The sequence below is a fragment of the Vollenhovia emeryi genome, unplaced genomic scaffold, assembly GCF_000949405.1.
Source record: "Vollenhovia emeryi isolate VEMERY1.0 unplaced genomic scaffold, V.emery_V1.0 DF939168.1, whole genome shotgun sequence".
In the NCBI taxonomy this organism is placed as follows: domain Eukaryota; kingdom Metazoa; phylum Arthropoda; class Insecta; order Hymenoptera; family Formicidae; genus Vollenhovia; species Vollenhovia emeryi.
Window position 1 is genome coordinate 1,351,642 of NW_011967198.1, and position 22,775 is coordinate 1,374,416.

Below are 22,775 nucleotides of genomic sequence, written 5' to 3' on the forward strand. Positions count from 1 at the left end.
ATGACAGTCGATGTAATCGAGACGAAGTAGTTCACAACGATGGAATTTTCCGCCGGAATAAGAAGAAATAACTATTATAGCGTATGAAAATATTTTTAAACTATATTTCAGGCAAAGTACAACCTTAAAAAACAAAATATATTAAAATAAGTATTGTGCACATATGTAGATATACATTAGATATTGTTCCGTGACATTTACTTTGTATTTTGCCTCTTAATCTCCTTGTAATTTTAGAAATGTTGTTTAAATATTTAAATTAAATAACATCTTTCTTTGTCTTCTTTCTTTTTCTTCTTGCTCCTCTCTTTATCACACCAATTTCACTTAAAACGGAATGCTAAAAGGATAATATTTGAAATTCTTCGCACTGCAACATAAAAACGGGAAACTGTTAGAGAAAACTAAACACATGCAAACAATTTATAATGTGTCGTAATTCGCATCTTTATTGTGTATCATAGCTCTAACTTTAAATATCTATAATTTGCGTTAGATATTTTTAATGTACAATAATGTATCATAATACTTTATGTAAAATATAGGTTAAAATACGCATACGTATTTTAACACCTATATTTTACATAAGTTATTTTAATTCTTCTCAAATAGTTTGCATTATAAAATTGTATATAGAAATTTTCGTCTTGAATCCTGACGCGAATTATATACCGCCTAAAATCAAAGCGGAAATGTTATTTAATGAAATTTTTTAAGATCTCGAGGCTCCAAAATATTTGTACAGTAGAAGAAGATATGATAAAACGTAAAATGTTCTTGCAGGTTCTAATACTTACACATCGAAGTACACTACCCTTTCTCCAGTGCCGACTTTACGGATAGCGTTCATGTCATCGGGTGTCAACGTGAAATCAAAAAGTTCTATGTTTTCCTTAATTCGACTTGCAGTTACGGACTTAGGTATCGATGCAGCTCCGAGTTGATACTAGGAAAGTAAAATTTGACGTGTACGTCTCTTAATTATAAAAAAAATTTTGCCAATTCTCCTTTATTACATACGATATATCGAAGCGCTATTTGCGCCGGTGTCTTCTTGTATTTTTTTGCAAGTTGTAACATTACAGGACTGCCTAGTTTAAAGTCGATGCCCGATGTATTTCCAGGTTGTCCCAAGGGAGAATAAGCAGTTACCGTGATATGGTGTTTCTTGCAAAAGTCTATTAATTTTTCCTGGTTTATGTTTATATTAATTTCAATCTGTAACAGAATTTCTAGACATCAATAATAAGTCTTGTGGCACTAATATAATGAATCATATTAGAGCCTCTAAAATGTTTTAAAAGTATTAGCATTTTTTTAAGTATATAAGAATTAGAAAACTAATTCGTCAAAAAAATATAAATTAATCCTCTCGAAAGCGCAAAGTTGTCAGAAAATGCAGTAATTGTGGAACGATTTAGATGATCCCGCATACCTGATTATTAACTGGTGCGATTTTGGCTGATTTAAGTAAACGGGTAATTTGTTCGGAATTAAAGTTGCTGATTCCGATGCTGCGAGTTAATTTTTGACGAACGCATTCTTCCATCCCTCTCCATGTTTCCAAATAATCGACATCCGATTCGCAAATACCAGCAGCGTCGTGAGGCAACAAATCATCCCCCTCCTGAAAGATGTCATTCAGATGAACATCACAAATTGACAGATCATAGAATATTCATAGAATTCGAAAGATCACGAGATATTCATCCCCTCGTGAATAAGAATTTACTGTTAATAATCATATTCTCAACAATAAACTTTCAAGTAAGACCCCTAACTAAAACTAAACAACATACGAGAAAAGCGCCAATGTGGGTCATAAGGCAAGATAGCCCAACTTGTAATTCTTATATTTAAAAAATGTGAATTTATATACCGTTTCTTTCCACATTTATTCTACGCGCCGATTTCTTTTTCGGACATAATGCAGTTTTCTTACAAGTGGAATTATTATCGTCAGCAAGTTCACATATTCAAATCGATAAACGATTTGTAATTATATTTCAAATGCTACATTTTAGCATTTTTCTGAGGCTACATTTAGCATTCAATACCCCCCCCCCTTCCCCGTGCTGTAAATTATTCTTATTCGGGCGTCACGGATTGAGGGAGGTCCCAGGTTCGAATCCTGGCTGAGGTAGTATTTTTCGCAATACATGTAAACGCTGTGCAGTTACATGTATCTTCAACCAAACCATTGCCGTGCAACTTTTTGAGTTGTTTTTATAGCCAGGAAAATAAAATTTTTGCTTCACGTCGATGTCAATGCTCACCTTCATAGCGAATGGCCAGTGAATTAAAAAGAGATCCATATAATCCAAACCGAGATTGGCTAATGATTTTTTGCAGGCCGGGACAACGAGCTCTTCCTTGTGAGAAGTATTCCACAGCTACGAGGGGACAAATAATACGATTAAAACAAAGCAGAATATTTAATTAAAATTTTTATATAGAAATCTCTTTTAAGTTGCCAGTAAATAGATAACGAGTCGAGAAGTCCAGGTTGAAACCCTGGCTGAGGTAATATTTTTCGCAATAAATTTTCTGTATTAAAACACTGGCCGGCTAATGTCGACTAAAAAGCTTGATTATTAAAATTACTATTATAAAGGATGAGTCGTTTAAACTTTAATAGATTGCAAACATTTTTAATAAACATACAATCAATAATTAAAACGACCTAGGCTGGCAAAAGCCTCTTTGCCAGCCTAGGTCGTTTTAATTATTGATTGTATGTTTTTTTCATCGCTGGCGACTTACCATTTCTAAAAAGTTATTTTTAATAAGCATTTGTACCTAACCACTTATTGATCTCACCTTTGTGGTAATAAATAAGTCCTCTCTGGTCACGCTACCATCTTGGATTTTTTCACGAACTGCTTCTCCGATCTCTTTCTCATTGCCATAAAAGAAAGCTGTGTCTATATGACGATATCCGAGATCTATTGCCTCTTTAACAGCTCTTTTCACGTCACCCATCTGAGACTGTTTTTTTTTTCAAAAATGAAAAAGAAGAAAATATAACTCGGTGAAACAGATTTAGCAAATGAAAAATGAAGCCCACGGTAAAAGCATTAAATAAATACTATCGTTACGTTGGGAATTGTAAATGGGATTGGTACAGATGCGGATACGGTGGGATCGATTTTCATTTCGACAGACACAGCAGTAGGTGCGTTTGAAATTCAAAATAAACTCGCGCGAACTGCGCAATCCATGATGACGATGCAATTAAATTATACGCCCACTTCTATTGCACGTGACATACATACCTTGTAGGTCCCGAGGCCCACCATCGGCATTTTGTGTCCATTCGAGAATGTAACTGTCGGGATGTCAGCCATTGTTATTGTAAATAGATAAGTGGGTGCAAACAGCAGGAAGCGTGTGAAAAACTGAAGGAAGTGGCCAGCTCTCTGCAACAGAGTCCTTGATTATTACGGAGCAATCTGGGTGTCATTTAAGTGCGACGCGACGTCGGTAGGCACGCAATATGATATACGCGTGAATTATCGTTGGAAATAAAAAAGCACCGAGTAGACTGAATCTCTTCTATCTCGCAACCTTGCGACACTCGTCACCAGCAGAGTCGTCGAGTGGAATAAATAGCGACTGAACGCACACGTAAACACAATGTGAAGAACACCGAGAGACCACGTAGCGTCGTATCAAGCATATATATGTATAATAATAGCTCGAGGGATATGTAGTAGTGTGTGTTAGGAAAGGGAGGGGAGTAGAGAGGGGGGAGATGGGAGAGAGAGAGAGATATATATATGTATATATATATATACAACTACACTTTTGAGCAAGGACGTTCGGAAACATCCGAGTGGCCCCAGTGTATCATTTTGTCCTTGTTTAACATTCGGTGAACAAGGATAAAATGATATACTGGAGCACTCGGGTGACTCGGGTGATGAACGCAGCCTAAGATGAGAAAATCGATGAAATGATATTATGTATGTTTCAGCTAGCATTCTATCGAACGGCTGGCTGCAAATTGCTTGAATTCGAGGCTGAGAAACATCGTGCCACGTTTGTTAAATTGATGTAAATTAATGTAAATGCAATCGAGAATTAAAACGTCCTAGGCTGGCAATTCTTTTTATTCAATAAAATGAAATTACTAGTAATTTAATTTTATTAACTTATAAATTACTAGTATATTTAGTAAATTAATAGTATATTAAATTATAAATTACTAGTAATTTAATTTTATTGAATAAAAAGATTTGCCAGCCCAGGTCGTTTTAATTCTTGATTGTATTTCTTTTATCACTGGCGACTTACCATTTCCAAAAAAACTTAAATTAATGTAATTTTTTATCGTTGAAATCTATTTCTAGATTTAGATCGCGATACTCTATTTGTCTCTTATGGATAAGGAAAGGGAATTACGAAAGATGATAAGATGTACTTATAGATAAGATATATATACGATTTTCACGACTTCACAAAACGTATCTCTACAGTGAATTTGTCGGTCTTTTTTTAAGTCGAAAAGCTATTGCAAAATATATATTTTAGATTGTTCAAAAATGAGAAAATCCGTCTCGCACACATTCGACATGACTCAGAAATTTCATTTACCAGCACAATATTAACGTTCACTCTCGAGTACGATTCCACACGCTCGACGTCGTAATGACTGTCTTTCCTCCATTCGCATGCTATTTATTCGTTGGACATTACATAATTCAGCCTACAGTTTTATCTATTTCTTTCATTTTATCTATTTAATCGATTATATTATCAATGAAAACGAAAAGTCACACTTACGAGTGAAGTGCGATGAAACGGCATTACTTGCCATTTTCTATCACTTTAATCATTTGCTGCAACATATTTAACTTTAGATTAGATATGTGATACTAAAGAGATATCTACCGTATTGCAATATGTTACTGTGAATCATATACTGTGAATAATATACTGTGAATAATTATATGCTGTGAATAAATGAGATAACATATCTTATTTATCTCATGTTTAATAACAATTATTACAATTTGCGAAATGTATATTAAATCGTGACATGCAATATTTTCAAGTAGAATTAAATATTAAAACGCAATCAAAGTGCGCTCCTGTAATTCATTATTAGGGCCTTAAATCTTTTATTATTAACTCTCTCTTTAACTGTTCGCGCGTATTGTAACACTGTTTGCATAGAATAAAAATACTTGAAGTGGAAAATACTTCACGTCGTCGCTCCTATGCGTATTCATAATTGCCAGTTATTTCTACTCTGCGTGTGTATAATCAATTAGAAGACCAGGTAGTGGGAACATAGGAAACCAGTTTATATGTATATGGAATCTCAGTTTCTTGAGGACGAAGAGTGAGAGAATAAAGAAGTTAAGATGGAAAAGATTGTATCCTGTGCGAATACATAATATAGGATTTCTTGTGGTCTGCAAATATCATTATATGTATTGTCGATATTGTATGGTCGTGCTAAAAGACAATTTAATGCCGTCTTAAAGATGTCTTTTATGCCCGATTTCTTCACATCCAGTTATGTTACGGTTAAAGTTAAACGGGAGATAACTACCAGATCCATGCACGTGATTGGCCAAAACTTGAGATTAACCTCCTGATAATTTTATCGGGAAGTGAAAAAATGGGCCATTAGACATGCATACTATCAGGCAATTTTCTTAAAGTGAACTCCACCTGAAATTGAAATTAATTAGAGAACGTCGTTTTGTCATTCATTTGGCTCTCCAGAAATTAATTTACGACAGTCCCTTCTTTTGGAATCGCTTATAAATCGAAAATTATCATTACCTCGATACTTTTGCTAAGAAACGACCACCTTTAAGTTGGCCAAGGATTATGTCATTAAAGAGACATCCGGTAGTCGCATAGAACTATTATTAATAATAGCAAATCTTACCAAGTATCTCAAAATAACGCGCGCCGGAGTTTTGCCGTACTTGGCTGTAATATTTACAATTTCCGGATCATCGAGTGTATCGAGGACGATTTTCGTATCGCCGAGCTTAGCCCAAGGCCGATTAGGCGAGCCGAAAGGACTGTAAGCTGTGACGGCTATGTCACGACTCGCGCAAAACTCCCGCAATTTCCTCTGATTCAGATTCGGATGACACTCCACCTGATTCATCACCGGCTTTATCTGTGCGATCGATCTGCTCGGAGTTGAAATTGCCGAGGCCAATACTCCTCGCTAAGCCCAATCTCACGCACTCCTCCATGCCGCGCCACGTGTCACGCAAATCTTCGTATCCAAATATCGGATCGCCGCTTTTGTCCACCGGTATTAATCCGTCGGCATTTCTCTAAAATAATTTCGACCCTAGTAGCACAGTGCATTGACCAAACATTGGTTAAACATTGGTTGTATTGAGCCAATGTTTAACTAATGCACTGTGCTACTAGGGAACGTAAGCAGGAACGGTGATTATAATTTTTATCGTAACGTGAAACGTGCTTGCATAATATATGGTACCATCGTGCGACATTTATTTTTATTTTCTCTTGCATTATGCAAACACAAACGTGTCAGTGATGACAGTACAATCGACTTTTATCTAACTACAACTGTGTTATAGTCTAACACCTTCTGAAAGTCGTTAAGAAGCCTTTGAACATTGAGTTTACCGCATAAAATATGGGCCAGTATATCAAGTACAAGTCCACGTAGCCGAGACCAAAGTTCTCCACAGATTTCACGTCGTCTTGCTTATGAAACGTGTTCCACAACTGACAATGAATACGATCGATTTATTATATGTTGGGATCAGACGATGGAACAACACAAACGTACCTTGGTAGTAATGAAGAGATCCTCCCTCTTCACGACCCCTGTTGCAATCTTCTCGCGTAATATTGTAGTTTACCAATTTCCCTTTCATTCTAATACATGTAAGCGCAATCACAATGCCGATATCCAACATCAACAGCATCATGTACAGCTTGCTCGACGATCTTCGGATTATCCTAAAACGAGATCGAAGTAAATTAAAATTTTAAAATGCGTATTCAAAGATTTTTTTGCGCAGAGGAAAGAAGAAAGAACTAAGATAATGAAAATATTCTCGAAAATTAAACTATCATCGTAATTTTTAGATAATTTTCAGTAACAAGAATTTATGTAGTTTTCAGTTGCAAGAGTTTGGTCCATCGCAAGCTGTTTAACCGTTTGAGTGCATTTCAAAATCGAATCGAGTTTTAGATTGTTAAAAAGTGAAACCGCTTTGACCACCCAGTAAACATTTTGCGCGCAAACATCTGGCATTATGACGACGCACTTTGATAGAATTTTGCTTGTGTTGTTGCGCCATTTTTGTACGTGAGTTGATAGATATTTGCGCGCAAAATTATCCGTTAATATATGAGCCAGCCACTTGCGTGCAAAAGCACAGACTAAACATATATTACGGATGAAACTCAGGCAAATCTCATGCAAATTTGCATGCATAAGACAAGCAAAATTTACGCGCAAGAATTGTTATCTGGGCAGTCAAGTTGTTTGCGCGTACAGTGCTGTTAATGACCACGAACTTCGCGTTATCGCTGACATTAAAAGGAAGATACCGTTTCTTTCTCGTCTCTGGGCAGCAGATGATACCAAGAAGTGACCAAAAAGAACAAGAAAGTTTCTTGGTGAGAATAAACTATAAGATTTCGTTGCTACTTACGCTTCCCTGCAAAGTGCCAAGGCCGTGTACGGGAATCTTTATATCGTTGTTCAAAACCGTAATCTGCGCTGCCGTAGTTTGTCAATCACTCAAGTCGCATAGGTATATCATCGAAAGTTTTAGTGAAGAGATGCCTAATACTTTTCCAAAGTAAAATTTATATATATATATGTTTGAAAAAGTTTCAACTGTGAATGTGTCATAAAGAATTGCGAGTAAATACATGTCCTTTCGCAATCTTCTCCTTTTCTCGCTAAGATTTGGACGTTACAACAAATTTAGTGTAAAGAAACGGTGAAATGACGGAATTTGTAAAAAAATATTTTATTACAAGACAAGTATTGTTCGCAACAATGCGACAGCGTTTTACAGCCTTAGATAACAATATGCAGTAATGTACAAATGTACAAGGATACGACTCGCTCGCCTCTGTCAAGAAATTACTTTTCCCCGATTGTTAATATACAAATAATCCTATAAAAGCCATTCGTTTTGCGATTTTTCTATCTTTAATTTGTTACTTTAGCATAGCCGTTCAAAGTATTAAAATTCATTGAGCGTACAAATTACTTTTACCTTTTGTAATTGATATTGGTGTTGCTAGTGATCATTGACGAATAGTTGGAAGTGGTATGCAGCAACCATCAACAAACATTAAATTGCTTAATATATAATCATATATACATATACAATAGCATATTAATATGTCAATAATATATGCACACACAATATATTATTTTTTATACAGTTTTATATTGTATATATGCGTGTGTTTGATAAAATATTTATCATAAATGCACATAGTTATCGCACTCTCAATTCATTCAGTTTTTTTATCCTTTCTTGGGTATCTGAGCTTGATTTGTCAGGTCAATTCCACTCAGAAATAAAAGGCAAAAATGTCATGTGTTCAATTAACATTATATCATGACGTGGTACCAAAGAGAGCAAAATTATGAGTTTCCTTTTCAACTGCACGTGATCTTCAACGTTTGTTTCGAATGCACCGATGATCGACAGAGGAGGAAAAACCGTCGATCCTCGGAAATGTGCTTTCAGTATTCAAATAGCATACACTGATGCCACTGGAGCTGATACTGCAGCCAATATCGCCGCTCCTCGCGCAACCACCGATCGTTTTGCAGCGCGGACTAGTTACAGAACATATGATGAACTTAAACAAATGGTGGTTATTTCAACAATAAAGTCTATGGAACAAAGAGGGCAATAGGGGTCAACGCAGGGTGTCAGTAGCGAAAAAATAATAACAGTTTAATGTATATAAAAGAACTTTAAAACGAGTCAAACGTTTCGATCATCTAACGTGATTCTATGTTGTACAGAGTAGTGTACAGTGACGAGACAATGATTCTTAATGGAATATCTGGTTTATGTATCTTGGAAAGTGTGTACGCCCTCGGTAATACACCATCACCTGGATATTCTTTTTTTTCCATTATTTCAACAACCAACGTTAATCGGAGTCAGCGCAGAATTGCTTAATCGAAATCTCTAGCAGAAATTTCATAAGTTAAATACAGAAATGATCATTACGAAGTCCGGCCGGCGCATGTTCCCGCCCGTCGAAATAAATGTAAGAGGTTTGAAGAAGCGTGAGAATTAGTGCGAGAAAAGTGGATCAATATGGTAGAGAATTGACGCGTTGACGAATATGTTGAAAATTACATTCGACGATAAGTTCGTACCAGCAGCCAACGTAATCCATTATACAGGCCTTACAAAGATATCGGAGAACACGACGAAAACGATAAAAAGATAGAACCCAAGTTTCAGTCAAAATAGTTTTTAACAATGTAGAAATAGACATTTTAACAACAGACTTTTAGCACACGACGAGAAGGAAAATGTATACAACGATCTCCCTATCGGCAATGATGCAATAACACGTTCATTGCAATACAATTTGTCACATCTGAAACGCTTTCTGTAATACTGTTTGACCGAAATCTCTCTTATTGTTGTACCATCTGCCGTTCCACCATAGCAGACTTCTTTTTACTATTTTTATTTTGATTTCTCACTTTTTTCGAATCTTCCGCCGTATTTTCGAGATCGACCCTGGTCCTCGAGCGGACACCAGGCCCCCAATTTACGGTGGGATTCTGTTGGAAGCGAGACAAATGCCTCTGCCGTGAGATCGGATTAGCGAGAGGATGCATCGCGAGCGAGATGTCCGTCGTGGACGGCGCGTTGAGTATCCGCGCGGCCGGGCTATCCGCGGCCAGTTTCTCCCGCTTCACCGGGTGCTCCTTCTCCCAGGCGCGCACGATGTCCCACACAACGTCGTTCGGCGCGTCCGTCTTGATGGATATCTTACTCGCGTGCGAGTACGACACCTTGTATCCCGCGTTCAATAACGCCGATCTAAACGTCAACATCGGCGGAACGTGGCACTTGACTGTAGACATCAAGGAATCCAGATTGTAATACAAAGGAGTGTCCAGTTCCTCGTGTATCATGGTCAAGACGCCCTCCATTCTCTTCAACGTGCCCAACTCCATGGTGTCCAAGTTGCTCAACAGTCGCGACACAAATTCACGGTCGTGCAGAGGACCCAGCCATATCGGGCCTCCCATCTGATGCTCGTGTTGGCAATGTTTACACAGCTTGTCTACCGCGGGTGCGTTCGATAATTTGTAATTCTTCGGAGACTTCCTCGTCACAAACGGTTGGAAGCTTACGCTTTTGCATCCTTTGCATTGATAGAGCATCCCAATCTTATTCGCATTCTCCTTACACTTGTCGTGGCTCGTGAAGACCTTGACGAACACCCTGATGTAAAAGTCGACGCTTATAGACAGCAACGGCACTATGTACCGCCCGTAGCGTCCCGCGGTGCTCGCGATGTACTGCAGCAATATCCTCAACGCGATCTCGTGGCAGGACTTGGACTTTACGGATGTCGCCCCGTACTTGCAGTAACAGGTCTCCGGAACGTTGCCGGCCAGGACAGCCATGTCGGTGGCGGTGACCAGAAGCATGCCGTCGTCCGACACGCACTGCACCGCACTGTCCAGGAACGTCGAAGGACAGCCGTACGGGTCCAGGTCGACTGCGTCAAAGCGATTTCGCCTGTGCTCGTACATGAACAGCGACGCGTCCTGGCAGTGCGGCGTCACCAGACTCTCAACCCCGTTGTACAAGACGTTCTGCCTGATGCTAGCCACCGCCTTCTCGGAAATGTCGTTCGCAACCACCTGCCGGACGCCCTCCACCTCCTTGGCGTACCGTATGCTACGCAAACCAGTCGCGGACAGCGCCTCCAATATAGTGATTCCCTTCCGGCCTTCCGCGTCGCGCGGCGTCCCGACTTTAACGTCCTTCTCCGACAATTTGTTGATTCTGTCCCTCGCGAATATCTTTAGCACCCCTATACTGAGGTCCCTGTTGAACTCCTGAACTGGATTATAAAACACCTTCTCCGTAACAAATATCTGCGCCTTCCCCTCGCTCTTAGTGACGACCTTTTCGACCTTCTGCTTCTTTGTGCATTGCTCGTCATCCATACTTGTATACGTAATACTAAAATGTATAAACATGCGTCATACGTTTATACATACAAATACATATCTGTACCTGAGAAGTCAACCGTGTCGTAACCGACACTTAGCAAACGTATACAGGAGACCTCGAAATCAACTTGCATCTGTACAAGCTGTCTTTCACAATATTCTAAAGTTTATTCGAACACTTTTGTTAAAAAATAATAAAACCGCTAATTCGAGCGCTCAGCGGAGATGAAAATGTTAAAATCGGCAATGTTGCAGTTACAACAGTTTATTTCTCAGATATGGATATTAAGATATTGCAAATAAATATCAAAAAGTACACAGACACGATGTAAAATTGTAACTTAATTTACCGTTATTTTCGTAAAATCGTATAAAGGCTCGCGGCACTCGAAAGTACTGAATTCGCAGGTTGTGTCCTTTGATTAACCAAATTGTCAACAATAAGATGAAAGCTTATGTTTGTCCTCAACGAGATAACCTCAATCAACGAGGTCCACGCGTCCAGTTAAATAACCTAATGGTTGATGGCGTCCCCGTAGAGGGGAAAACAAAAAAAAAAGGGTCCACGCGCCGACGCTCTTCCGACAGAAAGAAGAAGCCGCGAGCCGGACACGTGGGTTACCGGACGTCGGTAAAAAATAAAGTCGTGTCAACATCGCGCGACGGATTTGAAAGAAAAGTACAGAGCGGATTAAAAAAAAAGAGCACTGCTTCAACATTTATTTACGTGATATTCGTACACAAACAAATCACTTAACTCCTACTTGAATTCTTATATCTACAGTTCAAAAACAAGTACCATGTGTGTGGGATGTGTGTCTGCCGCTACGCAGCTAGAAACTAGAATAAATACATCGTAGCCTATTCCGGGAACTGTTATGGACTTATCCTAAAAGAAATTGACGTAACGATATATAATAAAGGTCGTTAAAAAGTTATTTGTAAGAATACATGGTTGGGGAAAAGAAATCACACGGGGCCATAGCGCGCGAGAAAAGAAGAAAAATCCTGGACGTTGTGTGTCAAGAGAACCGAAGTACGTTAACCACATAAAAAAAAATAGTATGGACTTGTGTCGTATTGGGGAACCGCAATAATTTCTACCTCTGTCTTTTTGGACTAACATTTGGATCCTTTTCGAAATTGATTAAATTGTACGTTGAAGATTAGCGACGTCTTCTCGAATCGTGCGAAGAAATCTGACATGGAGACGCAAGATCTTCTAATCATTTTGAGCGCTGTCCAAATGTCCGGAGTAGATCAGTCGTCTCTAATAAGAAATCTGTCCGAATAGTTCCACAATAGCTTCCCTGATGTCTTTGAATTAAAGAATGCGTTCGCGTACACGCAGTATTCTCGAGAACTCAGGCTCGATCGCTGACCGCAAACCGATTATCATTGAGTAAAACGGAATAAAAGGAGTTACCCTTCTCGCTTAACGTACGAACGTATTTGCTGGAGTATAAATCAGAGATTGCAGCGACGTTTAACGAGGGCTATCTACAAAACCAAAGGAAAAATGGAAAAAAAACGCTTTAACAACAGTCTTTCTCTCGCGAAAATCGGGGGAGGACATTATAATCGATTACGCTCCATACACACACACGCGCGCACACACACACATTGAATATTTTTAAATCGTATCGATTTTTACTCAAAAACTTTAAAACTCAGAGCTCAAGCTCTTCTAACATTGGGCGAACGTGGGGGAACATTCAACGTATTTTCATACAACAGAATTTGTCTAACAAATTACGGATATGCGACAGGTGTCTACTTAATACAAGATAAAAATGATATACTTTCGAAGTCTAGTGTTGTTAATTAGTAGATTCGTCCTTTTAAATATTATTGATGTAAACTGTTACTCGAGTCAGAAAACGATTCCATTCAACTTACGATATCGCAAAGAGAGGACTTTAAACTTCAAACGTGGATATTAACTTCTGACAAATTCTGACTTAGACTAGAAATGTTGGGAATGATTGATTCTGATCGATGATCGACGATTCTCATCAGAACACATTGTTTCATACAGTAGCAAACACTTCTCGTTATAAGGAAAAACACTAAATATTTTTCTTGACGATACGCGACAAACTGTGATTACAAAACGGTTCTGCTCGTGTTTATGATATCATAAGGCGATTTGAAATGGCGGGTTCTGAATGTATATCATTTGCTGGCGATCTAAACGGATTATTTCTATTGATATCTACACTGGAAATTCACCAACTGGTAGACTGTCATTTCTGTAGAAAACACTGAATTTTTATACATCAGCAAATACCACTTCTACATTATCGAGAAAAATATCAACATTTCTTAGCTTCATCAGAGTTCAGATTAGTCTCTAATTATCGTGAAAATCAGATACTCGCACTTTTCACGCCACATCCTTTTCCGGCATCGGCTTCTTGCTAAGGGAAGCGGTTTCCGCTTCGTCCTCCGCTTTGCGCTTTTTTCTTACCAGGTGCGATATATCGCTAGCAGGTTTGGACGTACTACTACCACTTCCAGAAGGCTCATTCGCTTCACCGTCACTAGAGCACCCGTTCAGTCTTTCTTCCTTAATCTCTTTGATCACATTCGCTTCCTTCTTGAGGTCCTTGATGTCCGCGATTTTTTCTTGAATCTCCGGAAGAAGTTCCTGCAGTTCCTTGATCTCCCCCTCGACGGTGTAGAAGGGATCGTCGGATTGGGGCGGATTATCCTGCAAAGTCGTGAGATGCATGATCTTCGCTTCCAGCAGCGCGGACGCCTGGTTGAATTGCTCGATGCTGATGTCAAAGTTGTTCGCCATTGCGTGCGCCAATCCGAGCTGATAATGGATCTCGGCGATCGCTCGATGATCACGAGGAGTCATCTTCTCCAGTAGGTTCAAGCACGCTTTGAAGTCGATCAGTGCGCCCTCGTGGTTGCTGCCTTCCATCGAGACCTCGCCCAGAAGGCGGTAGGCCTCAGCCAAGAACTTCCAGCCCGGTGGTCCGCGTTTTACTAGCACCAGTTTCGCCAGTTCCAAGACTTCCCAGGCGATCTAGAAACGGAAGTCCGTTGGAATCATTTATAATTGACTCAATACTTAAGCATAGCAACGAGTAATATTAAATTAACAATTGAACTTGGATAAATTCGACAACAAACAAAGGTATACTATTCGGTAGAAACTCAATGAGGTACCCTGACGTCATAATTAGACAAAGTAAAAATCACCTGTAGATTGTTGATTTCTTCCTCGTCGTTTTCCTTCTCTACGTCCTCTCCATCCTCGTCTTCGTCTCTTCTGTTTAGGCCACTACAAGAAGCTTCGCCGTTCTGCAGATCAAAATCTCGACTACAGCCAGGAATCTCTTCCCTCTGCTTGCTCTTTTCTTCGACCTTGCTCTTTTCTTCGACTGTTTTATTGGACTCCTCTGCCTTTTTATCCGTTTCAGCCTTTGCGTCCTTCAGCTCCTTCTGATCTTCATCCTTTTTCTCCGTTTCTTTCTCCAACTCTTTTTCCTTTTCTTTCTCCGTCTCTTTTTCCGTTTCTTTCTCCGCCTCTTTTTCCGTTTCTTTCTCCGTTGTCTCCTTATCATCCTCCTTGCCGTTCGATGTGCAAGGGCTTTCCGTAGCATGATTGCCCTCTGCTACAGCTCCCTCCTCGTTTTCCTCCTCCTCCTCCTCCTCTTCGCCCTGCTCATCCTGACTGGTCTCCTCGGATCCGGGCACACCACCTCCCAGCACACCCGCCTCCTCGCGTGCCAGGCCCAGAAGGGCTCGTCCGTAAAGCAGGTAGAGCTCGCCCAACTCGTCGCCGGTCTCTCCGTGCTCCTGGGCGACAAGTTCGCAGGCATGAGCCAGGACGGTCACCGCGAGATGGTAATCGCGCACTAGGAGGTGGCGTTTGCCCTGAGAGATTGCCGTTGCAGCATCCTTGATCGGCACTTCCTCCGATACATCGGCCATCTGAGGAACAAAGAACGGGAGAGTTCTCATGTAACGTCAGTTGCACTATCTTTTGGGATTGGCTACGAGAGCGAGAAATTTCGACGCACGCGGCGTGTCGAAAGGTAAGATCAATTAGCGGCGACAAAGGACACCGCTTAGAGCTGTAAACAAGCAGGAAGTCTGTATTACGTCATATCTCTTCCTATAAGCCACATTCTTTTCACAGCGTCGCGAGAAAAGAACTGGGTTTAACAAGACGGACTCGTATGTGCGGCATTAGGCTCAGACTACGCGTGTATAAATACTTCTGGGCTAAATGTATTAAGAAAGTATTGGCGAAGCGAACGTATATAGAGACGCAAACCAGGCTCTTACTTCGAAAGAGATAGCATCGATCGTGGTAAGTTGGAATTAATTTTGTCCACGAGTCTAATTACTATCAGTCTTCGACCTTCAACGCCTTGTAATCTCAATCTACAACGTTTCAATTCAGTTTCTATCGACAGAACGATTCCGAAGGGGTGCATGGGTGCTAAAGTGGACATCCGCAGCATCCGCGAGTGGGGAAGGAGAGAGACCGGGTAATCGTCCGCGTGGGTCGATTCGTCGTAGCGCTTCGACGTGGAAGGGCGGAGGGCGTCCGCATCGCGAGGATGCCGGGGAGAGAAAGCGAGAGAGAGAGAGAGAGAGAGAGAATGCGGGTTCCAAGGGTGCACGTCTGGCAGTAACGAGTCGGGGGACGCGAGCGTCGCGTTGGAGGCGTCGCCCTGGGCGCCGCCGTCCGAGAGCAGATGGAGCCGAGTCGCGTGCCCCGGGGCCCCGCTTCGCGCCTCGTCTTCCTCCTCGTCACCCTCGTGCTGACCGTCGCAGGTAACGAGACGAGAGGTCGCCGGCTCCCGGGGGAGACTGACATCCGTCTCAAACCGTGTGAAAAAGATCAACGCGGTCTCTCCGTCAACGTACATCTTCCAATAGCTGATGTGGAAGATGTATCTCGTTGGAGAGTCGAGGGCAAAATTACGCAGTTCTGAACTGTTTGGCTTCTACTAACATTTCGAGGAGGTCCTCGCGCCGCTTTCTTTTCGAAGAGAAAGCTTTATTACGAGCCGGGACTCGACAGAAACGCGAGCATCCCAATAACTGCGACTTCCTTTGTCCTTTCTCAGCCACGGGGCTCCTGTGCGGCGCGATAATGTCAGATCACTGGGAGGAGATCAGCTGGAACAAGGAGGACCTGGTCCACGCGAACGTCAATCTCACGTGGTACATGAACGGTCGGGTCGCAAGGCTGGAGTCTTCCATTAATCATCGAAATAAGCATCGCGTCGCCAAAAGTTCCTTCCTAGTTCCCATGCACAGCGGGATTTGGATTATGTGTGTTTCATTGTCAGGTACAGGCTGTTCGCGGTTTTGCGAACGTTAAACTTAGACCTAAGACCGCACATATCTTTGTCGCACACGCCTAAGGATTTAAATACATCATCCACCATTGTGAAGGCGAAATGTTTCCAGCTTATTCCGCGGCTCGTTTAAATTATCATCGCGGAAGCTTTCAGTCCCGCCGATTTCAGTCGTGATTATGATTTGTAATTATCTTCGGAAGTTTTTACTGTCGTAGACAATCATGAGTAGACCTTTGAAAAGAAACACAAACCGAAAGAAATTTTCTTTACGAAGATAGATATAAAAATTACTGGAGCGGTCGCTCGTAGATGTATGCAAACGTTAGACCGTTCTCTCTAAGATCTTATTAAGATATGGATACGATCAACGTTTCGTGCCTTCTCGCTCGTGCCGATAGAAACATTATCGGTCTTATGAATCGGCATACGAACGAGGCTTGGGTCTAATAGGACGGTGTTGCTCAAATCCGCGGAAAAAAGCAGGGATCACGGTCACGCAATCGTATAGATACTCTGTGCTTGAATCGTGCGATTCGGCGGTTCGATATCTCCGGCCGGAGTCAAGGTGGCATCTAAATATAGTCACGTGTACGTGCAATATAGCCGAGGTAATATCTACCCAATTCCAGCATGAGATGCTTATTGCATTTTCGCGAAACACGATAAACACCGTCAATTTTTTTCCAAAATTATTATTAAACTCTTGTCTAGACATTATTCGTTGCTTTAAAATGTAACAATTCCTCGCCAAGTTCTACGCGATGGAAACTGACAAATAGATTAAATAGATAAAAAGTCTGTAAGAAAAATATAATAGAACTAGAGCATGCTCAATATTAAGAGACGCGATTAGGCAAAGAGTCTGTCTAACGGAACGTTGAAGTAATTTTGACGCTTGATGCCGCAACTGATGCTCACTATATTCCTTCTCGTTTAATCGAACGGGTGCAACCTTGAAGGGTACTTGAAGAATTCGGGGTCGTTGTTGTCTCACTCAGTTATTTTTACTGGAATTACGTTCATAGGGTCCGAACACGCCAAGCAGTGCGCCTAGCACTGCCTGCGCCACGTGACATTTAAATCACGGCCAAGGTGTTAAAGTTTTCCTACTATCAAATCAAAGGATGCATCAGAAGTACGCACATAGGCTTTGTTATTCGGCAATTTCTCCAAAGCCTGCGTCTAGAGTCATTCTACTTTGTCAGTTAATAAATACGCTTAAAAAATTTGTGCAGTTTAATAAATTGTACGTTTACAATACACTGTCGACAAATTTTTGAAGCCTGTATAAGCGAATCGAATTTTATATTTAAGAATCGTCTTGAATATTTCTTAAAACATTTCGTAGCCAATAAAATGATCTGTATAGCATCCATACGGATTACTTTTTTGGCTGAATACTCATTGAACAGGCATTTAAGACAAAGTTAAGTATAAAATATATAGAAATGTAAAATAGAATGTTTCTAGACGTAAAGAGCATTGTAGAGTAAGCAATTGCTGTTTCCTTCTGCTGTATTCCCTCGATCGGAATCCGCGGGACGCTGAAAAGAACCGAAAACTTTTAATAAACTTCCTTTTAATGGCAAATAAATTAATAAGTTTTAGAATTATTTCCCTGCATTGAGTTTGAATAATTTAAAATATAACTTTTCAAATATAATTTTATCTATTTGTACGGTAAAGAGAGATTAAATTATCGGCAAATCGTGTTCTTTCAGAGGAAGACTTACAGCTGCTAAGTCAGGTGGGTTTCCCGCAAAAGAGATGCGTCAATCACTTGTCGCCGAGTGAGGCGCACGAGGAAACGCGCGGAGTTTGGCAAAATCGTAAGTGAACATTCAAGCGCAGCCTTGGCTTCTTTCTATAACGCGTTTCACTCGTCGGTGAAATAAACCGTTCTATCTTTCCACGAATTAAATATCTATCAAGAGTCTCGTTGGTTAATCGCTCCAATATTCTGTTCCAGGAATGCAAAATCTAAGTATCTCGTGCGCCCTGGTGTGCCTGATCATTTTAGGATGCGCTGCATTTATAGGATTTTTCGGACTATGCAGGCATCAGATATCGGCCGTCCTCGTGACAGGAGTGATGTACCTCCTTGCAGGTAAAATGATCTACCAATCACTTGGTAGACCACCAAGATTTCAAGTACGATGTTACCAGGATAAAAAGTCTCTGTCATATACGTATGACATATAGCGAATTCGATTGCTTGCACTATTGCGCACTGAGCGCACGCGATGGGGTATTGCATTTGTCGTACGACAAATTTCTCAAGCGTGCTGATTGGCTGCTGAATAGAACATTTCTAGATATTCGAGAATTTTACTATCCTGCAGCCAATCAACACGCATGAAAAATTTGTCGTACGACAAACGTAATGTTAGGGTAAGGCCAGTTTATAGTCGATTTTTTTATAAGAGTATTTAGCCGAAAAATGACCCGTATGGATGCTATACAGATCATTTTACTGGCTACAAAATATTTCAAGAAATATTTGAGACGATTCTTAAATATAAAACCTGACTAAACAAGCCTTAGTGTGCACTCACAAGTGCAAGCAACCGAATCCGCTAATAGACATTATCGAGCAACGCGGCGTGTAAGCGGAGAATCGCTGGTTTCGTTCCAGCAACGTTCGCGCTGTTCACGCTCACGATCATCTACTTCAAGAGGGTCCAGGACCGCGGGACCAAGCCAATAGCGGGCGGGCCCGAGGACGGCGTGATCGGCATGCCTGTTCTCCGCGTCCTGAAGGCCAGGAGAGTCACCACCGCGTGGAGCATGGACCTGGGATGGGGTGGAGTCACCCTCTGTGCCCTCGCGTCGGTGGCCTGGATCCTCCTCAGCAAGATCATGCGCTTCAGCCCGATCGCTGCCATGATAGCGTAGCGATGGGACGCCTTCGAGGTCTAAAAGGTCGTTTCCGCGAGTCACGATACTTCGGTGCACCGCGCTCCTTTTCGGCGACACTTTGCTGATCGACGCGTCGAGTTGGCGCAGGAGATTTGTTCCGCGATCGAGCTGTTGCTTCAATCCTTCGCGAGAGAGACATTTTCATACGGTTCTCGAAGACCGCGCGCTCTAACTTCTAGGCAGATACGACGAACTGTTTGCGCCAACTTAATTAATCTCGAGTGTCCGCTGAGTCATTACACTTAATTAGATTCCAAGAACATGAATTTCCGAGATTTAGGATATTCTTCACGCCCAGGAATCGAAACCTTGAAAAGGATCGCAAATTGGACGATACTTCTTGAGAAAGTTGAGTCCAGAAATGACCACCTCGAAGGCAGCCATCTCCCGGTGCCTATTTATAATTGATCTCGTTTGCATAAATATTCCAACTGAAGGAACATGAGTTCGTCAAGAAGACAAAAGGATTTGATTAGAGCGTACAAACGATTAATCGACGCTTCGTAGAATCACTAGGCGAGAATGTCAACCGCGAGAAAATCAGTAAGAATGTTACACCTCGTGTCTTTTTATCGTGTGTATACATAGATTTATTCGATTTAGGTATATTTCTTGTTTTCTCAGCGATTTAGTTACTTGCAGTAAATAAATCGAATATTAAAATATAAAAGAATATCAATTGTTGAAGGTAGCCAACGTCGCTCGTCACTCAACGCGAGAGGTGGAGTCACGTCGCTCGTCACTCAATGCGTGACTCCACCTCTCGCTACTGTGTCCTAGGAGATATAAACAAATAAACCATTTTGCATGCCTGCCGGGTCCGGCCTTCCGCTCCTTGTGCCTATAATGTAATCCGAACGCCTTACGATTAGAACAATAAGCACGTTTGTAATGCCCAAAGACCAAATCAGACTAGCAATTGTTGACTCGGATTGAAATGGAATTGACGATTGCCCTTTAGCCAATGAGTGCAAAGCAGCCAGCGATTTAATCGGCTCTCATTGGCTAAAAGACAATCGACAATCCCAATCCAATCAGAGTTAGCAATTGCCAGTCTGATTCGGCCGTAGAGCCGGTTCTACGTTAGGCATATCGTAGGCATCGCAAGCGTCGCAAATTATAAATTCGATCAATGGGCGTTGAATTAGAACCAGTCCACGACCCTTGCGACACTACGATGTGACCAATGTAGAATCGGCCTAAAATAAAAATGTAAGCGGTATACAGGAACGAGATGCACAAAGTGCGAGTGACGCATTAATTTCTCCCGGGAAAAAAATAACATAGCCATTGAATGTTCTTGAGAATCGTACAATTGTTACTTGATATATTTTATCCGTACGATTTCAGCATTCCGAGAAATTAATCGGCATTACACTTTAAGCCCGTATCAGACTATGGATTGTGACCGAGATTAGATTGAAATTTGATCGATCAGAGCAAACACCGTTAACCGCAAGATTAGTAAACTTAAGATTAGTATCTGATACGGGTTTTTAATTTCTCAACCTGTATAGCATACACTTTTTTTCCAGCAAAGAGCTTATTTTTGCTACATCTAGTGACTAGACGACGCGGTGTTACGCACAGTATATGTATATCCCGCATGAAAGCGAGCTGCATTTTCTCCAATTGAAAATAAAAAATCTTTGTGCGCACGACGCTTCGGCGGGAGACACCGCAATTTTTCTAAGGACGTGCTCTCGATTGTACTTTTGTCACGCGATATCAGTTTGTTACATCGAAACTGACCGCGATAAAAACATCGCGAGAAATCGCGCAGGGTTGAACTCGAGTACCGCTTCGCAAAATATCGCAGTTCTGTTGCGATATAAAATAAATAAAAGTGAACGTTTCACGTGGTTATTTTTACGTTTCCTACTAAAAACTGAATCGAATTGCATCGAAAGTCGGCATGCATTTACTTAAAGTTAAATATTAACATTTATTTGATTCAAATATTAGATGTTATATAAATAAATATAAAAACGTGCAATTATAAATATCTCTTTCTCTTAAACTGTCGAATCAGTGATCTCTGTGTGCGAGGGAATCAACGTCCGAATTTCATATTTCAACCTTAAAATTTTGAGGAAACAAGTATCTTTGTTATTTTGGTAAGAAAGTAAACAAAACAAGTCCTCAAAGTTCGTCGAGAACTTTTAGCAAAATTCCCGTGCAATTACAACAAATTCACTTGGATAAGTCACTGCTTGGCCGAATGTGCCGAGAGTGTGTGCGAAAATCGCAGTTCCGCGCGCTTACTCTGTCGATACGACAGATCTAACGTAACCTCAAAAAGCGTCCCCGTCAACGGCGCAGCGCGCCGTCGAGAAGACTATATTCATTATCAGCCTCCCAGCGAAAAGATCCTCCGACCAAAAGATCTTGCTTCCGTCATCAATTGTCAAAGAACACGCTCGCACCTTCTGCACTCTTTCAGACTCTCCCGCCTTCTCTCCTTCTCTATCGCGAGCGACCTCTCCCACGTCGAGTGCAGAAGGCGCAGCGAGGTGCAGTCGACAACTTCTATTTACCATATCGACGTTCCAACAACGTCGCACGCAGTCGAAAATAAATGTTACTGCGAGCGCGAAAACGCGTGTTCCCCTCTCTCTCTCTCTCCTCGCCCTCTTTAATTGTCCGCCCCCTGCCCCAAGTCCGCGAATTCTACGGAGACATTTAGGAATCGCCAAGGAGAGAAAAGAAAGGGGAGGATTTACTCGAAACCAGCCAAGATTCGGTCGGCATTCGATGTAACGGCGAGGCGTATGTTTTTTTTTCAGCGAGACAACAACGTAACGTCGCGGACGCGTAACGTACCTCGATCGATTTCACAAGACCAGTGGTGTGCTACCTCCGCGGGTCGATGTCCTCGGATGTATCGAGTCGCAGAAGGCACGCGGACGAGAGGACACAGGTAATTTTCGTTATTACACGCGCGAACAGCGTAACGCGTAACCGGTACGCGGGCTAACTTCACGGAGGACTCGGCGGCAGCGGCAGCGGCGGCGGCGGCGAACGGTCATCGATGACGGATACTTGACGTAGATGGCCGACTCGATGGATCGAGCCCGCGAGATTAAATGCGGGATTCGCCGCGGCAGCGCTACCATCGCGACGGCGCAAAAGTGTGTTCGTTTTTGAGCGGAGATAAAAGATATAAAGCCCGCTGCAGACGATGCTATTTTTCCTGCTGGATTGCTTGCGATTTAGTAAATTACTAGGAATCCTGAGTTCTGAATGGTGCAACGATAGTAATTTATTAGATTGCAAGCAATCCAGCAGGAAAAATAGCATCGTCTGCAGCGGGCTTAAGG

At 41.4% G+C, this 22,775-nt stretch overlaps 4 protein-coding genes and 1 pseudogene across 5 annotated transcripts; 1 reads left to right on the plus strand and 4 right to left on the minus strand.

Moving 5' to 3' along the window:
- Positions 1–82: 82 nt before the first annotated feature.
- Positions 83–4,694, minus strand: LOC105564163 (alcohol dehydrogenase [NADP(+)] A-like). Of its 2 annotated transcripts, none has more exons than XM_012016356.1 (8): positions 4,597–4,694; positions 3,276–3,419; positions 2,821–2,988; positions 2,277–2,393; positions 1,436–1,627; positions 1,021–1,218; positions 798–946; positions 83–370 (listed from the first exon to the last, which is right to left on the minus strand). In XM_012016356.1, exons 2-8 carry the CDS (start codon positions 3,345–3,347, stop codon positions 328–330), a joined length of 939 nt encoding a protein of 312 aa, XP_011871746.1. In that variant the 5' UTR covers positions 3,348–3,419; positions 4,597–4,694; the 3' UTR covers positions 83–327. The 2 variants fall into 2 exon arrangements, with proteins under 2 accessions (XP_011871746.1, XP_011871747.1); XM_012016357.1 differs by lacking the exon at positions 4,597–4,694 and adding an exon at positions 3,537–3,627.
- Positions 4,695–5,711: 1,017 nt separating this feature from the next.
- On the minus strand, positions 5,712–8,403 carry LOC105564162 (annotated as a pseudogene).
- LOC105564161 (probable tRNA (guanine(26)-N(2))-dimethyltransferase) lies at positions 8,397–11,801 on the minus strand. The gene is made up of 2 exons (XM_012016355.1): positions 11,554–11,801; positions 8,397–11,213 (listed from the first exon to the last, which is right to left on the minus strand). The coding sequence occupies exon 2, from the start codon at positions 11,195–11,197 to the stop codon at positions 9,644–9,646; it is 1,554 nt and encodes a 517-aa protein (XP_011871745.1). The 5' UTR covers positions 11,198–11,213; positions 11,554–11,801; the 3' UTR covers positions 8,397–9,643.
- A 96-nt stretch (positions 11,802–11,897) lies between these two features.
- LOC105564167 (nuclear autoantigenic sperm protein) lies at positions 11,898–22,468 on the minus strand. Its single transcript, XM_012016362.1, has 3 exons — positions 22,279–22,468; positions 14,417–15,151; positions 11,898–14,240 (listed from the first exon to the last, which is right to left on the minus strand). The coding sequence occupies exons 2-3, from the start codon at positions 15,149–15,151 to the stop codon at positions 13,590–13,592; spliced, it is 1,386 nt and encodes a 461-aa protein (XP_011871752.1). The 5' UTR covers positions 22,279–22,468; the 3' UTR covers positions 11,898–13,589.
- Positions 15,769–20,224, plus strand: LOC105564166. The gene is made up of 5 exons (XM_012016361.1): positions 15,769–16,003; positions 16,300–16,524; positions 18,258–18,365; positions 18,506–18,643; positions 19,172–20,224. The coding sequence occupies exons 1-5, from the start codon at positions 15,925–15,927 to the stop codon at positions 19,429–19,431; spliced, it is 810 nt and encodes a 269-aa protein (XP_011871751.1). The 5' UTR covers positions 15,769–15,924; the 3' UTR covers positions 19,432–20,224.
- Positions 22,469–22,775: the final 307 nt, after the last annotated feature.

Excerpts from the sequence above, each read along its gene's own strand:
- LOC105564163 (XM_012016356.1), bottom strand. The coding sequence starts at position 3,347 with ATGGCTGACATCCCGACAGTTACATTCTCGAATGGACACAAAATGCCG. Across the intron at positions 2,989-3,275 it reads TGGGCCTCGGGACCTACAAG|TCTCAGATGGGTGACGTGAA; the intron begins GTATGTATGTCA and ends AAAAAAAAACAG. Across the intron at positions 371-797 it reads AGGGTAGTGTACTTCGATGT|TGCGAAGAATTTCAAATATT; the intron begins GTAAGTATTAGA and ends TTTATGTTGCAG.
- LOC105564161 (XM_012016355.1), bottom strand. The coding sequence starts at position 11,197 with ATGGATGACGAGCAATGCACAAAGAAGCAGAAGGTCGAAAAGGTCGTC.
- LOC105564166 (XM_012016361.1), top strand. The coding sequence starts at position 15,925 with ATGGAGCCGAGTCGCGTGCCCCGGGGCCCCGCTTCGCGCCTCGTCTTC. Across the intron at positions 16,525-18,257 it reads TATGTGTGTTTCATTGTCAG|AGGAAGACTTACAGCTGCTA; the intron begins GTACAGGCTGTT and ends GTGTTCTTTCAG. Across the intron at positions 18,644-19,171 it reads AGTGATGTACCTCCTTGCAG|CAACGTTCGCGCTGTTCACG; the intron begins GTAAAATGATCT and ends GTTTCGTTCCAG.
- LOC105564167 (XM_012016362.1), bottom strand. The coding sequence starts at position 15,151 with ATGGCCGATGTATCGGAGGAAGTGCCGATCAAGGATGCTGCAACGGCA. Across the intron at positions 14,241-14,416 it reads AAGAAATCAACAATCTACAG|ATCGCCTGGGAAGTCTTGGA; the intron begins GTGATTTTTACT and ends TTCCGTTTCTAG.